Source organism: Callorhinchus milii, unplaced genomic scaffold (genome assembly GCF_018977255.1).
Source record: "Callorhinchus milii isolate IMCB2004 unplaced genomic scaffold, IMCB_Cmil_1.0 Scaffold2, whole genome shotgun sequence".
Classification (NCBI taxonomy): Eukaryota; Metazoa; Chordata; class Chondrichthyes; order Chimaeriformes; family Callorhinchidae; genus Callorhinchus; species Callorhinchus milii.
In genome coordinates, this window is record NW_024704743.1 from 46,119,133 (window position 1) to 46,136,583 (window position 17,451).

A 17,451-nucleotide genomic window follows, 5' to 3' on the forward strand; every position below is an offset into this window, starting at 1 on the left:
GGGGGGAGCAAGGCAATTGAACCCTTTGATGGTGAGGACCAGGATCTTGAACTGTATCCTCTGTGTGATCGGAAGCCAGTGGAGTCAGGCGAGGATGAAGGTGATAGAGTCACAGAGCCTGATGCGGGAGAGAACACAAGCTACAGAGTTCTGGGTGATCTGCAGCCTATGGAGGGAGTAGTTGGGGAGGCCGAAAAGCAAGGAGTTTATGTGGTCAAGTTTTGATGTAATGAATGCGTGCAAGAGAGTTTAGGCCCCTACGCAGTGCGACAGTGGCGGAGCCGGGCGATGTTGCAGAAGTGGGGGAAGGCAGAGCAGGTCATGGCACAGATGTGGGGTAGAAAGGATAGTTGAGGGTCAAACAAGATGCCAAGGTTCCGCACTGGCTCAGTGAGGTGGAGTGTGCAACCATGGATGGTGATGCTGTCAGCGTCTGAGGTGTGGCGACGTTGACAGGAGCCAATCAGGAGAGCCTCGGTCTTGCTGACGTTCAACTAAAGAAAGTTAGCTCTCATCCTGGACTTGATGAGATTCTGTCGGGATAGCAGTGGTCCTGGAGTCAATGGTGAGGCAGAGAGATACAGTTGGGTATCTTACATGTGTCTATTTACCTTTGTTAGGATAAATAGAGAGAAATTATTTCCGCTGATAGGGGAGTCAGTGACGAGAAGACATTAGATGTACAATAACTCCTTATTGGATCATGTGGACACATTCCATAGAACATGATAGGATCCGTTTTTATATTACGGGGGGAAAGAGAGAATGGGGGCAGGCTTCCCTCAGGGCCTGTCAGCTCCATACTGTAGCAGGGTGAAACATTTGGCAAGTTTCCTTACTCCACAAGCCTCTGTTTACCTAGCAGTAAATAGGAACCTAGTTGTTAGCCAATTAGTGGATCACTTTTCTGGGAGTAATAATCCCATCAAAAAATACTCAATCCCCAACCATTTGTGCTCAATTGGCTGCTGCGTTTCGCCCACAAAATGTACAGTTAATTCACTTTACATTATATTCTTTGAAGCGCTTTAAGACATCTCGAAGAAGTGATCAGGTGCTATATCAAATGCAAGGAATATTAATATTATTATATAACCACAAGAGCAAAAGGAGAATTTAGGAGGAATTTTTTCACCTAGAGAGTAGTTGGATATGGAACACCCTGCCTAGTAGGATGATAGAGGTTGAGTCCATTGAAGCTTTCAAGAGGGAAATAGACAGGGAGGGGTTGGAATGGGTATGGGGATAAAGTAGCGTGATGGGTTTGAAGCAATATCCTTGCTCTGTGAGCAGGTGTAGGCTCGATGGATCAAATAGCCTCCTTCTGTGCTACAGATTTCATTGTTTAACATCCACCTGAATATGGAATTGAGATCTCTTTTAACATGTCATCTGAAGGATAGCATCTTTTCTAATGAAGCACTTAATCAGTATTGCACTGGAGTATCGGCCTAGATTACAAACTCAAATCCGAGTTTCGGTCTCAAACCTCCCAACGTTCTTATTCAAAGTACCACTGGCTTTTTGTCTTTGTCAGAGAAAAGTTTGTTCTCAATGGTTAGCACCACCAAGGAGCAGCCAATAGTGACTTGTATTGGGAGTCCTGCCTCAAAGGCTAACCATAAATAATAATAATAAGAAGAAGAATCTTTGCATTTAATACAGCGCCTCATCACATTTTCGAGACGTCTCAAAGCGCTTCACAGAATATACACAGAATATAAAGTGAATTGACTGTATATTTGTCAGCGAAACACGGCAGCCAACTGTGCATAGCAGAGTCCCACAAACAGTCATGGATTGAGTAACCACATTCTTATTTTGTTTATTTATTTTCTTGAGGGATTATTATCAGGCGTGTGGAATAAGGAAACTTGCCCAAGGTTTCGCCCTGCCGGGAATTAAACCCAGGTCTCTCGCTTGCGAGGAGAGTGCTGTAACCACTGAGCTATAGGACTCCACATAACCCCACTACACAAGATCAGCTCGGAGATTCCACATTCCATGCTACTGTAAGATATATAAGCAGGTCAACCTTGCACGTCAAAATCATGAAATATACTGTAATAAATATTATGTATCTGGCTGCGTTATAAGCTTTTTGTGCAATATTGCATAGTGGGTAGCTTCATATTTCCCTTGAGGCAGATCCTCTATAGTGAAGCTGTTAATCCAAAAACTGGAAGAGTGCCCACAGTGCTTCTTAACTTGCCTGAAGAAATGCTAGTTTGTCATTAAAGCACTGTCAGTGTCCCAGCATTTGGATGAAACACCAGGAGATGTCAACCAAGATAACAGTTAAAATGCAGGCAAGATTGTTGGGCTACTGCACGCTTGTGTGGCAATCCTGCAGCATCCTTCTTGTTGAGTTAATAGGGGGAAATGAAATGTCATTGGGATGTGTGATTATACACTGACGCAGACAGTTGCTTCACCAGATCTATGAGAGATAAATAGTTCTAGGGAACAGTTTATGCCCACTGTGTGATTTCATTTGTGAATTTCATGTAATAAAGGTCAATTTTGATTTTTCACCGTCTGAAGAATTATGTGTCATTTGGACCCAAAGCTCCAGAGGCAAGTGCAATGCCATGTCATCATCCACTAGATGTAAAATATGTTACTGTTCGTGGCACTGAAAACCCAACATTGCTAAATTGTTAAAAATAGAATAAGAGCGCCCAAAATATGATCCAGAGAGAGCTGGATTTGTTAAGTGAAACAGGAATAGGCAGATTCAGTAATGATTAAATAAGCCTCCTCAGCATGAAAGGAACTGTAATAACTAGGTTGTAGATTCAAGTTCCACATTACGATTTGAGCTTATCGTCTAGGCTGACACTTTAGTTGGGAGTAGAAGACATTTAAAAAGGTACCCTTTTTTACAATCTTTGTATTTGACATGCATCTAGAAATTTGTAACATTGCGAAGTGTTTCACAGGGAATTGGGGCTTGGGCAATGTTTGAGTGCAAGGAGGGGCAGCATAATAATAATAATCCTTGCATTTGATATCGCACCTTATCACTTTGTTGAGATGTCTCAAAGAGCTTCACAGGATATACTGTAACGTGGATTCAGTACTTATTTTGTGGGCGAAACTTAAAAGTGGTTTCTCAGCAACCTCCTTCATCCTTACCAACCTGGTAATTCCTGTTGTTTGACTGATACTGGCCTCTTCCATGTACTACGCTCTTTTTGTCCACGATCGGTGGGTGGACTTTCAGCCACTTGGCCCTGCTATCTGGAAATCCATTCACAGGTCCTTCCAGTTCCCTCCCCTCTTTGAAGGTACCCCTCAAACAACAACAACAGCAAACTTACATTTGTATAGCGTTTTTCATGTCAGGAGGATGTCCCAAGGTGCTGGACAGACAGAGTTACGGACTCGAGCTGGAGGTCAGGGGTCGGGGAGGGTGGAGGGCAGGGGGGGAAGAAGGGAGATTGAAAGCACGAAGAGAAGGGTCTTGAGACGTGTTTTGAAGGTGGCAAGGGAGGGGACGAGGTGGAGGGACTGTAGGATGGTGTTCCAGAGGGTGGGGGCAGAGTGGCGGAAGGCCTGCCCGCCAATGGTGGGACAAGCGAGGCAGGGGACGTGAAGCAGGCCGGAGCCCGCTGAGCGGAGGGAGCGAACAGGATGGTAGAGGGTTAGGAGGTCGCGGAGGTAGGGGAGAGCAAGGACATGGACTTTGAAGGTGAGGACCAGGATCTTGAACTGTATCCTCTGTGCGATGGGAAGCCAGTGAAGTTGGGCGAGGTCGGAGTGATAGGGTCGCGGAGCCTAGTGCGGGAAAGGACACGGGCTACAGAGTTCTGGATGATCTGCAGGCTGTGGAGGGAGGAGTTGGGGAGGCCGATAAGCAGTGAGTTTGCATAGTTGAGCCTCGGTGTAATGAAAGCATGTATGAGGGTATGAGGGTCTCGGCTGCTTGCGGTGTGAGATGGTGGCGACGTTGTGAGGTGGGGGAAGGCAGAATGGGTCATGGCGCAGATGTGAGGTAGAAAGGATAGTTGAGGATCAAACAAGATGCCAAGGCTCCAGACTGGTTCAGTGAGGTGGAGAGTGCAACCATGGATAGTGATGCTGTCAGCGCCTGAGGTGTGGAGGCGCTGATAGGAACCAATCAGGAGGGTCAATCAGTCTGGATCCTTGGTCGAAAAGGACGTTCGAAAAGGAAGGTTTTCAGACAGAACTTGAAAAAGGGGAGAGAGGCCACAAGGTGGAGGGATTGAGGGAGAGTGTTCCAGATTTTAGGGGTGTAGTGGCTGACAGCGCGACCTCCAGTATTGGAGCAGAAGGTGTGAGGGACAAGCAGGAGGCCGGTGCCAGTTGATTGGAGGCGCCGAGTGGTGGACTGGGGAGTGAGGAGGTCGAAGAGGTAGAGAGGTGCCAGAGAGTGAAGGGATTTGAACACGAGGGTGAGGATATTGAAGTCAATCCTTTCGGTGATGGGGAGCCAGTGGAGCCTGGCCAGAACTGGTGAGATGGGGGGTACGGAATTTGATCCGGGTCAGTATGTGGGTGGCAGAGCTGGATTATTTGAATAGTGGAGCTGGGGAGACTGGCGAGGACTATAATTGAGTAATCCAGGTGGGAGGTGACAAACGCATGCACGAGGATTCCAGCTGCATTCGGGGTAAGGTACGGTTGGAGGCGGGCAATGTGGTGGAGGTAGAGAAATGCGGTGCTGGTCAGGGACCGGATGTGGTGGAGGAAGGACAGCTGGGTCAAACCAGATGCCTAGATTGCCTACTGGTTCACTGAGTCTCAGGGAGCGTCCAGGGAGGTTGAGGAGTTCAGATCCGCAAGAGTGAAGGCATTGATGGGAGCCAAGGTATATGGCTTCCATCTTGTCCACATTTAGCTGTAGGAAGTTTGCACTCATCCAGGCCCTGATGTCTGTCAGACAAGCTGATAGAACATTGGTGGGCCTGGAGTCGATGCGGGAGGAGGTCGGGGACGTCCTCCTGACCTGAAAGGCTCTCTATAAATGTAATTTTGTTGTTGTTGTTGTTGAGGAGGCTAAATAGATTTGTGTGTCATCTATATACATGTGGAAGTTTACCCCATGTCCGTGGATGACATCGCACAGAGGGAGCATATAGATCAGTAAAAGAAGAGGGTCAAGGTTGGAGCCCTGGGGTACCCCGCAGGTGACCAGGCAGGGGCGGGAGGAGAAACCATTTGCCGAGATGAAGTGGAGGTGGTTAATTAAATAGTCCTTCACTTCATCATTGTTTATGGCACACTGCTATACTTCAAAAGCTGTTGCTTACCGCTGTTCTCACGTACAAAATACAGTCACTACACTTTACAGCATATCCTTTGAAGTACTTTGAGACGTCTCGAAGATGTGATAAGGCGCTATATGAAATGCAAGGATTATTATTTATAGTAAATCCTGTGAAGCATTTTAAGATCTTCTCCCGATGTGAAAGATGCTACATCAGATACAAGAATTATTTTATAAAGATGTTAGCATTTATAATTTTGGTACCTTGGCAAGCTTATTGTACAATGAACCTATTTCATATTAATTTGGATACTTTTTGAAGTCAGTAAATGATTTTTGTTCGCTTTCCAGTTGCCTTCACTGGATGGTGGCATGATTGACACAATTTTACTTGCGAATGTATGTATGTGTGTGTGTGCGTGCGTGCGTGCGTGCGAGTGCGTGCGTGCGTGTGTGTATGTATGTATGTATACTGATTATTCCCAGGACTATGAATTTTTACATACAATTTGTGTTTATCCTTGGCTACTTTTTATACACTTGCACAAGAGAAAAATCATTTTCAGGATTATTAATGGTTGATACTCTTTTGTGAGATTAAATGAACTGAAAGACTATGAGTCCAAAATAAACCTTTTGAAGTATTTTAGTGAAAAATCTGATTTTGGATTCACAATGCATTGATTGCCTGGTGAAAATGTAAAGAAGTAGCCAGTTAACAACAACAACAACAACAACAAGATTCCATTTATAGCGCGCCTTTCACGTCGGGAGGACGTCCAAAAGCGCTGGATAGTTGGGTCAGGACCCGAGCAGGGGGGAAATGGTCAGGGTGAAGGGAGGGAGCGAGGAGGTGGGGAAATGGTCAGGGTAAGGGGAGGGAAGGGAGGGGGCGAGGAGGGGGTAGAGAGTCGAGAGGGGAGCTGAAGGTACGGTCAAAGAGAAAGGTCTTGAGACCAGCCTTGAAGGAGGAAAGGGAGGCGAAGGCACTGGGGGATGGAGTTCCAGAGCCTGGGGGCTGAGAGGCTGAAGGCCCGGCCACCGATGGTAGGGCGGTTGGGGCGGGGGTTGTAGAGCAGACCGGAGCCAGAGGAACGGAGGGTACGGGCGGGTAGGTAGGGGGATAGTAGGTCGGAGAGGTAGGAGGGAGCAAGGCCGTGAATGGCCTTGTAGGCGAGGATGAGGAGCTTCTCTTGCAGAGTGAAGTAGACAAGCCATGCAAACTGGCAGTGGCAGTAATTATACGAAGTAGAGAGAAGTGGAGCAAATCATCACCCTCTTCTGAAACTCAATCTAATATCATCAAGGTTATAATTTCCCAATAAATATTTAGCTGTAAATATTTTGGTTGCAATGCTTAGAAAATTGCTTTCAAATGATTAATAATTTACCTTTAGTTTTCAGTAGAATCAAAATACAAAAGAAAGTGATGGTGAATGTGTATAACACATTAGACTGCAGCTGCAATATTAATAATAATCCTTGCATTTGATATAGCGCTTTTCACGTCGGGAGGACGTCCCAAAGCGCTTCACAGAACACACTGTAAAGTGAATTGACTGTATATTTGTGGGCGAACGCGGCAGCCAATTGCGGACAGCAATGTCCCACAAACAGTCGTAGATTGAAAATGACCAATTTATTATTGTTTTTGGTTTTGGAGGGATTATGTTTAGGCGTGTGGAGTAAGGAAACTTGCCCAAGGTTTCGCCCTCTGCCTGGAATTGAACTCCGGTCTCTCACTTGCAAAGCGAGTACTCTAACCACTGAGCTACAGGACTCCAATATTGTATTCAGTTTGGGGCAACTTATCATAGACAGGATAGAGTTTCATATAGGTTCACAAGGACGATACTGCAGATGAGAGAGTTTGGCTAAGGAGAGGGGAGAGAGGTCAGTACTCTTCCCATTGGGTCAGAAGAGGTTGAGGGACGATATTGCAGCACAACACTCCTGAGCCAGGCAGATGAGGACATACAAGGATACTCACTATAACACCGGTTTAATCTTAGGGGAGGGGAAAACTCATAACCAGCTGTTTACTCAGCAGTAAGTAGGAACTGGGTTCTTACTTGATTGGCAGATCGCTTTTCTGGGGGTAATAATTCCTTCAAAAAAAATAATAATAATAAATTGGTCACTTCAATCCATGACTGTTTGTAGGACACTGCTGTACGCAATTGACTGCCGTGTTTCGCCCACAAAATATACAGTCAATTCACTTTACAGTATATTCTGTGAAGTGCTTTGACACGTTTTGAAGACGTGAAAAGTGCTTTATCAAATGCAAGGATTATTATTATTATTAACAGCAACAGCAACACAACAACTGCAGAGTGGTACAGGCAGCTGGATTCATGCGTGGTGCTTCCCATCACCCTTGCAAACCCCTGCACTCGAAATCAATCCCCCAACCTCCACTCTAACCATTAACTAACCTTGGGCCAGCCATGCGGTCTAGGCCTCATGCTCTCTAGCCAAGATTCAGGCCAGGATCTCCACCCTTCCCAACCCAGCCCCAGTAAGTGAGAGAGATTGAGGCACTGTCAATTCCTTAAGAAGACACTAGCTCCATCTCTCGAACCTTCCTACCCTGAGACCCTATTGCCATCTAGAGTACAATAAAGGTGTTTAAGATAATGAAAAGGTTTGAGAGAATTATTTGTGAAAACCTCTTTCCGCTGGTCGGGTATGTTTTGGTGACAATGACTTGCCAGGATCCAAGAGCAGTGCTGATTGGATTATTTAAAATAAAGAATTGGACGGGGACATGAAGAGGATTGGTATTACAGTAAACCTCACATAAGTCATATCAGTTGGGACCATAGATTAATATGACTTATGCAAAATATGAGTTACATCAAACTTGCATAGAATATAAACTCTTGAATGGGATTGGGCAGGTATACGACTTAGCCTATAGATGACCGAAAGCGCGGTCAAAGAGTTTGGTCTTGACATATCTTGAAAGAGGGGAGGGAAGAAAGGAATGGAACTCAGGAGAGTGGGGACAAAATAGCGATGGTGAGGCAGATAGGGTGGGGCGGACATGAAGCAAGCTGGTGTTTGCTCTGCAAAGGGAATGGCCAGGTTGGGAGGACACAGAGGTAGGGTGGGTAGGGAGGTGGAATGAAGGACGTAGAGAATGTTTTCACTGGAAAAGAGGGAGCTTTCTGTGAGGAAACGACATGTCACTCAGTGTCCATCCTCGGTCCCCTCTGCGGTGGCTGAGGGTAGGCTCTGATCATCTGTCCTGACAGTGAACCACAAAATGCTGCTCTCAATTCTCCTCTCTGTTCTCTCACTCTTTTTGTTTCTCTCTCCTCCTCCTCTCATGCTCTCTCTTTCTCTCTCCACCCCACACCATCTCTCTCTCTCTCCTCTCTCTCTCAATCACTCTTTCTCAATTACTCTCTCTCTTGCCCCTCCCCCCTTCCCCTCTCACCCTTCTCCCCCTCTTCCCCCCTCTCTTCCCCCTCTTCATCCCCTCTCTCCCCGTCTTCCCCCCTTTCTCTCCCCCTCCCCACTTTCCTTCTCTCCCCTCACCATAATTTTTCATGAGGGGAAATAGTAAGGATGAAGGGGTAGAAATTGCTGGAAAAATGAAGTGACAGATTGTCGACACCCGATATTTCCTTGGCATAACAAAAGCATTGGACTATTATACTACTCTTGGGAGATGGGCAAATCTGATCATTTTGTTTCTTCTGGTGATGTCCTTGAATAGATATAAAATGTGAATCGAACTCTCCAAATCGTTCATGTAAAAAGAGGTTTATGAAATATAAAATGCATTTAAAATGAGAACCAGATAGACAAATCGAAAAAACAAATTCTAATTATTTTTTCAGCAGGTAAGGATAAACTGAACTGCATTTACCATATTGTATCTGCCAAGCATTAGATTTAGAAATAATAATAATAACAATAATAATAATATTAATAATCCTTTTATTTGATTTGATGCCTAATCTTAAATGTCTCAAAGAACTATTAAAAACTGTTTGGACTCATCAACAAATATATTTTGTAAATTAGTCAGTTAATTTCTTTCTTTACCCCATAAGGAAGCATTTGGAAAAAAAGCTCAAAGGTTATGTTAGCCTTAATTGATTTTGTTTATCAATATATAACAAATCTGGGCTATAAACCTGTGAATGTGTTCTCCTTGTGGTTTATTTTTGGAATTCTGTTTCACTCTGATATTCTACATGATAATGTGGGAATCCAAACCCAACACTGAGCTCAGTATCGACTCAATAAAAGCTGATTACAAGAGAACACTGCTCACTCAAACATTGAAATTACACTGCATTTACCCAGAAAGAATGAAAGGGTTTTTAAGTTAAAAGACTGTTAACGTATCCAGATTGTTTCATGTGAATAATCACCTCTAGTAGGGTCAAAACTAAACAGCAAAAGAGTCGTTAATCTGATAGAAGTTCCACAACTTGGCCTCCAATGCCCACAATGTGATTGTTGACCTCAGGAACTTGCCTGGGGTAGGTTTCACAAGTTCAACTGAGAAAACATGCAAAGATGAACCCAAAGAGTCATTTCTCTGTGCGGCCCAGATTATCTCAGAGGAGAGCATCATGGAGCTTCAGGCGGTTTTGATACCAATGGTAACATTGTAAAAAGAAGACACCAGGAGGGAAACCTGGAAAGAAACAACCAGACGGGTGAATGGGGTCCGATATACCAAGAGTTCCTGCCTAGAGATACAAAGGAAGTATCGTGGTGTTAGAAGGGGTGCCAAGGTACAATAATTGTTTTATTTTTTTCACTATCTTTTCTCCAACATCCCCCGGGTGACAAGAATTTGATATTCAGCCTCTTTTGTGAATGATAGAATGTTTCTCCCCTTGGCTACATTGTGCATAATACAGCAGATTTAAGTAGGGTGACTGTAAAGCCCCACCCAAATTCTTCTAACAGCAATAGTGACCTGGCAATAGTGATCACTCCAAAAGTGACCTCTGGATTACACATATATCAATTCCTGTGAAGAGCTTTGAGACATTCTCCCAACATAAAAGGCACTATACAAGATGCAAGGATTATTATTAATTGTAGTGTGCCACAGGCATGGTTGTTAGTTTGATACCTTGGTAGTTTGGTTGGGGGTGAGGCGCCATTGCTAAGGCCATAGTTCCAATCCCCGCAGAGCCACCCGTGCAATCTACCAAACCCATGGAACATCACGGGATTTTGAGAGGACCTCAAAATATGCAAGTCTTGTAGGAATCCTGAGATGTGACTGTTGATGTGCAAAATGGACCTTTTACTCTTCTGCACCCAGCATTGAGGCAGTACCAACGTTTCCTGTTCATGACGTGGGACATATGGCTGAAGCTTGGATTGCCACCACCCCATGGTCCTTCGAGACCCACCAACCACACGTTAGAGTTTCTGCTGTTAACTATCCTAAAAGCAATATGTAAATTATTGGAAGGTATCAGCAATTCCATTTTCACAACCAAAATGTACAACTGCCACTCTGGAGAGGACAAAGCTTCAGAAAAAGCAGAGCCCAAAGCAAATCTTTATTCATAGGCCCTCCCAATTCCCCGAATGGTAGTTTCTGCTCCGGCAAATTGATTACATCCAAATTCCCGTGTCAAAAATGTACAGTACACAATTTCCTTTTGCAAAGATGAAACTTGATGCAAGAGAAAATACTGTACTGTACATTTTTGGCACAAGGGAAGGGAATGAAGGAGAATATGTGAGGAGAATAGGAGGGCTGTGGAGTGCAGTATAAATACTGGCATGGATCAGTTGGGCTGAATGGCCAGAGTCCCTGCTGTATCATTCCACGTAATTCTAGATGATTCTATGTAAACTTAAGTATACTGGCTTCAAAATGTATTGCTGAATAAAGAAAGAGACTAATTACCAAACAGCTCCATTTAGGAGTTTTTGAAAATACACATGTCAGAATTCAGTTCACAGCTTCAGAAAATCTGTGTTGCATTAGTGGGCAGTATTCCAACCTACTCACCAAACTGGAGGGGAGGGGTGGAGGAAAATGTGATGTGATAATTATTGCTGGTGAGAATATCGTCCGTGATAATTTCAACAACAACAACTTGGATTTATACAGCGCCCTCCACGCCGGACGGCACCTCAGAGCGCTTTACAGTAACGGATCCCGGGACCGAGCCAGGGGGAGGGGGATGAAGGTGACCAAAGGCACGGTTGAAAAGAAACGTCTTCAGCAGAGACCTGAAAATAGGAAGAGAGGAGGTGCGAGTCGAACGGAGTGAGGAAGTGAGTTCCAGAGCCTCAGGGGGTGGTAGCTGGAGCAGAGGATTCGGGGGACAAGGAGGAGACCAGACTCAGTGGAGCGAAGGCAACGGGCACTGTTGTGAGGAGAGAGGAGGTCAGAAAGGGAGGGGGGATGCAGAGGAATGGAGGGAATTGAAGACAAAGGTGAGGATCTTGAAGTCGGTCCTCTCTTTCCACACCATATGTTGCGTTCCTTTCTCCCTCCGCCCCACCCTCCCTCCCCCCACACATGCACCGCTGTCAAGGTTTATTGGTTGGCTCTCACCTTGGGTTGAAGGGAAGATTGAACAATGTTTTATCCCAAGCAGGTGTTCCTCCTCTGGCTAACAAAGAGGCATTGGAAGACATGGAGGGATCTGGGGGGCAAGACAGGGATGGAGAAGGGAGGATAATAAATAACATTATAAGAGCAAATACATTAAATACTGTATATGGAAATTACCACATTCAGAACTGTGTATTTTTTTTCCTTATTTTGAGTGCTTACAATAGATTTTCCTCAAAGTGCTCCTCTGTTTCAGTATTTTTGACTTGGTTCAGCAGTAAAAGATTACATGTTAGAAGTGATTGTGTAAACTGGAGAAGATTATTTGTGCCGTTTTAACTTCTGAATGCCTCCTCTGCATGCATAGTTTCCTAGTGAAATCTCCGTACTAAATGGTCTAACTGTTTCTCTGTGCAGTTAATGTGCTTCAAGAGCCATCAAATCACAAACCAGACTAAATGTGATTAGACACTGTCACAGTAAATTTAGCTCTCATCTGTTACAGAAAGAATTTGGGTCAAAGGTTACTCTGTGGAGCAAAGTAGCTCTTTTAAGGTTTTTATTTGTTCTAATGGGAAATGATAGTTAAAGTGAATCATTTACAAAGCTTTTCTCAACCGTTGACTCCTGAATTAAAAAACTAGCGGGGCTCTGTGTTTAAAATGATGCTGGAGAGCTTCCTGCTGTCAGGTTGTTAAAGAGATCAGAACACATTGAGGTCTATCATGAGCCATTTTTAGTTGTGCACTTGGATGCAGTGCAGCAATGGTGACAATCTTCTTGGCTGCTGTCTCACACCTTCTTAATCCCCCTCTGAAATTTATTGACCTGTGCCTTTTCTATGAAGTTCAGCCCCCTGTGAGCTTTCTGCTGTAAGTAGGATTGTTTAGCTATTCATAGATGCGTTTGCTTTATTTTTTGATTGGCATACTGTTATTATAGTGGGACATGATTGAAAAGCATTCAGTCTTTTTAGCCTCTGCTTGAAAAGATCAGCTTGAATAGCTTTTTTTGTGCATTTGAAACTGTTTAAATGTTCCCTCAAACATTCAGCCATTGAGAGGACTTACCATGAGAAAATCATTGTAGTTTCTCTGGAGAAACTACAAATATCTCTGGGTGATATTTTACTCCTGGTCAGAAAAAATAATGGCTGATTAGCCATAGGGAAAAATTGGAGCTTCATGGCACATTCATGTGTTAAAAATATAAACCTCAATTTTCTACTGGTGCAAGTGCCTAGTAGCCATTTCTCAATTGTTGAATCTAGCAATTGAAGCAGTTAATTGACATTGGAAGACAATTTATCTTGGAAATCTACAGTTCTCTACCCACTCTGGGATTTTCCGAGCTTGTAACAATAGTCCGGGCAGGCACAAAGTCCATAGACAGTGTACAGAAAACTACAGCTTTAGCAGATTGTACAAGAGAATTCTGCATAAGACAATGGCATAAGAGACTTGTACTCCAAATGTAACTGGGGTTATTTTATTTGTGATGGAAATAGATGAAATGCAGTTTAGGGGTCACAAACGGAAGAACCTTTACAGGGGTCAGCAAAGACCTTCACCATCCATGAATCTAACTGATCTTGGCATGCTTCACCCTGATAGTGTTCGTACGGATTAATAAAGCGGAGTCCTGTAGCATATTGGTTGCAGCACTTGCCTGGGTTTGATTCCTGGCAGGGCAAAACATTAGGCACGTTTCCTTACTCCACACACCTCTGTTTACCTGGCAGTAAGTAGGAACCGGGTTGTTAATCGATTGGCAGATCGCTTTTCCGGGGGTAATAATCTCTTCAAAAAAATAATAATAATAAATAATAATAATTTGGTCACTCAATCCACAACTGTGGGACACTGCTGTGCGCCATTGGCTGTCTTGTTTCGCCCACAAAATGTACAGTCAATTCACTTTACAGTGTATTCTGTGAAGCACTTTGAGGCATCTCAAAGATATGATAAGGCTCTAAATCAAATGCAAGGATTATTATTATTATTGTTAATGGTGGCAAATCCTAAGGTATTACACCAGAGAATTGTTGCAGTTACCAATGTCAAAATATCCACTTGGGAGGTTGAAAAATTGTTCCTCAAGAAAGCAATAATGTTATTTGATGTTGGAAAAAGCACCTTGCGGCATAAACTGTGTCTCCAGCAATGCCCCCATATATCTCAACCCAGCCTGCAAGACCTTGCTCTGACCTGCGATTGCATGACTGACGTACCTGCATTTCCCTGCTGGAGATGCAGTTTGGGCCACAAAGTACTTTTTCTGGCAGTTAGATGCCAACAATAATGGATTTCAACCTGAATACAATGATGTGAAATATTCTCAATAAGTACTCGGAATTGAAAGGATACTTTCAGAATATTCACCCACAAAACACATAGTCAATACACATTGCAGCACATCCTGTGAAATGGCTTGAGATGCTTTCCCAATGTGAAACGCGCTATATCAAATGCAAGGACTATTTTATTATTATTTATATCTCAGGATTTTATTTATGTTTCACAATTGTAATAATAATCACTGCATTTGATGTCCTGCTATAATATCAAAACATCTCAAAGAGACTCAAAGAGATAATTGTTTCCAATTGCAGATCTAAATTGCTGAGTAATTTGTTACACTGTTACACTGTTACTCTGTTTGATACACTACCCAATGTACTTCTGTCTGTTCTCATTGGAAAAGTGTAACATTAAAGAAGACTTGTCTTTGACCACTGGCGCTAAAGTGTTTTGGCACAGATGCTTCCAAGTACCAGCATTTGCTAGTAATAAGGGCAGCGTCTTGGGCGCTTAGTGTAGCTTGCGTATTTTGCATCCAAATACTGGATGAAGCTGGTAAACAGGACATCTGTTGGCCGAACAGGGTCACCTGAGAGCATTTCTGAAACTCTGAGTGAGCCACACTCTGCAAAATGTGCATGAGGCAAAACAATTGAGGTCAAACCATGGCTCGGAACGAAGAAGAAGAAATCAATGTCACAGCACACCAGTGTTTGAGGAACAAAAAACACTTCTTATAATCACACACAATTGTTGGAGTGTGTTTTGTGCAAAGAAAGGCTTGTACAAGGTGATTTCTTATTCACGATCCTAAAAGTTGTAAATTACTTGAACCTTAACATGTTTAACATAGATCTAAATGATATCTAAACTTTTACACAAAGCGGTACAGGCTGAAGCTCAGAATAGAGAAGGTGAACAGCCAGTATGGATTGAATTATGCAAAGATTGTGTGACTACTTAGGGAGCCAATGGAGGTGATTTTGTTGGTAGATTCTAAAGGCAATTACCTAACTATTTTTTCAAATTATCAAGCCCATCAGAGTAAGACATGGAGTAGTGTAACTTTATATTTTTGTTTGGCCAGCTGGACAGCAATGGCCATTTCTGATCTTAAATATACTTACATTCTTCTATCACAGTTTATTCCAGCAGATTGTAGAAATAATAAAGGCACATATTATAGAGATAAGGCCAGAAAGAATCACTCCTGTTCTTTGATAGTTTTGACTAAGGTGTGAGAGAGGTTTCTATTGTGCACTAAGTCCTGTAGGTTAATGATTAGAGCACTCGCTTTGCAAGCAGGAAGACCCAGGTTCGATTCCCGGGGAGGGTGAAAGTTTCCTTACTACACATGCCTCTGTTTACCTAGCATTAAATGGGAACCCGGTTGTTAGTCAATTGGCGGATTGCTTTTTCGGGGGTAATAATCCCTTCACAAAAATAAATAAATAATAATAATTATTTGGTTACTCAATCCACAACTGTTTGTGGGACACTGCTATGTAATTGGCCGCCGCGTTTCGACCACAAAATATGTAGTCAATTCACTTTACAGTATATTTGGTGAAGTGCTTTGAGACATCTCGAAAACGTGATGAGGCACAATATCAAATGCAAGGTTTTTTTGTCTAAATTGTGCAGAATGTAACATACAGTAATAATTTTATAGACTTTAATAGTATAATATTGCAGTTTACCCTTTGGGATGTCCAAAGAATTATTGCTTTAAGACTAAATGTGTCTGTAATAAGATGTATAACACTGCGTGCCATTTCTATATCCATCTGTTGATTCACACAGTTATCATTAAGATGGTGCTGGGGTATATCCCTTTTCACTAGTTCATGGCCACCCGAGCATTTTTGAATAGAAGATGCACTTAAACTTTACGTGGGTCAGGACAGCAACATTTAACATGCCAGAAAGAATCACCCCTGTTCCTTGTTGTACAAATGTTCTCATGGTATCAACAACAACAAGGACGACAACTTGCATTTATATTGTATCCTTCATGCAGGGTAGCATCTTGTAATGCTGAGATATGATATACAATTTATAGATTTGCAAATTTGGACTGTAATTGCAGGTGCATCCTGTCATGGAAATCCAGCAATATTAAAGCAATTGTCGGATGTTTTACCTGATAGTGCACTGTTTTACCAGATTTGGTATTTGTAATACGTTAGAATACAAAGCATTGCTTTACCATGTGATTCCAGTTTCTGGCAAATAAAGTAATTTAACATAACAACATTTAATAATAATAATAATAATAATCCTTGCATTTGATATAGCGCTTTTCACGTCGGGAGGACTTCCCAAAGCGCTTCACAGAACACACTGTAAAGTGAATTGACTGTATATTTGTGGGCGAACGCGGCAGCCAATTGCGCACAGCAATGTCCCACAAACAGTCGTGGATTGAAAATGACCAATTTATTATTGTTTTTTGGTTTTGGAGGGATTATTATTAGGCGTGTGGAGTAAGGAAACTTGCCCAAGGTTTCGCCCTGCCTGGAATTGAACTCAGGTCTCTAGCTTGCAAAGCGAGTGCTCAACCACTGAGCTACAGGACTCCACAATCCACATAATGGATTGCTTTGGTAGGTTGTTAACATCTAATACATTGTTCAACAGTGAAATATAACTAACTTGTTTGTGTATATTTTGGGTATGAGTTTATGCTGAGTGGATACTGCAAATTATTTTGTAATGATGCAAATACATGAAGAACAATGCAGTGAGTACTTTGGACTCCAGTTCAAATGACACTTACATTCCTCTTTGGAAAGCTAGTTATATTCATAATGTAATTACCCCTATAGTTGGTATTATAAATGTTTGAAACAAAAATAGAAATGGAAAAAATCTTGATAGATTTGAACTGGGTTGATAAAAAACACCTTCAGCCTTACTGAAGTGCATCTTTTTTGTAGCCTTTCACACAGTATTTTCCTCGGTTTGGTGCATGTTGGTTTATTAACCTCACTATGAGCTGATTTACTGCTTTACTCTGCATTCTTCTGATTGGTAACACTTAGTGGAAAATTGTGACTTATTTGCTAATTGGGTGGATTCCTTTTTTAAAGGTCATAACAGCCGATACGGAGAAATCTCATTTGACTACCTTCGAAGTACAGGTAGGGAATGTGATTTTTGAGCTCAGTTTTTTTTAAAACATATTTAGAATGATTTAGAAGCTATATTAAAAGAAAGTGCCACCACTGCAATTAAAGGAATTGTGTTTATTGATATCATGGTATTTAACAAGAGGCACCATTTCAGGGTTTAAATTGAATCCAAGCATTTCTGCAATATGCTATTTTAAATTTTGTTGCATAATGTGAATGCCTGAAACT

General features: G+C 42.6%; 1 protein-coding gene across 1 annotated transcript in view; it reads left to right on the forward strand.

Moving 5' to 3' along the window:
- LOC103187487 (RNA-binding motif, single-stranded-interacting protein 3) overlaps positions 1–17,451 on the forward strand; it is a 565,148-nt gene that overhangs the window by 25,520 nt on the left and 522,177 nt on the right. The window contains exon 3 of the mRNA XM_042346715.1: positions 17,182–17,232. Within this exon, the coding sequence (XP_042202649.1) occupies positions 17,182–17,232 (51 nt within the window). The remainder of the gene's footprint in view (positions 1–17,181; positions 17,233–17,451) is intronic.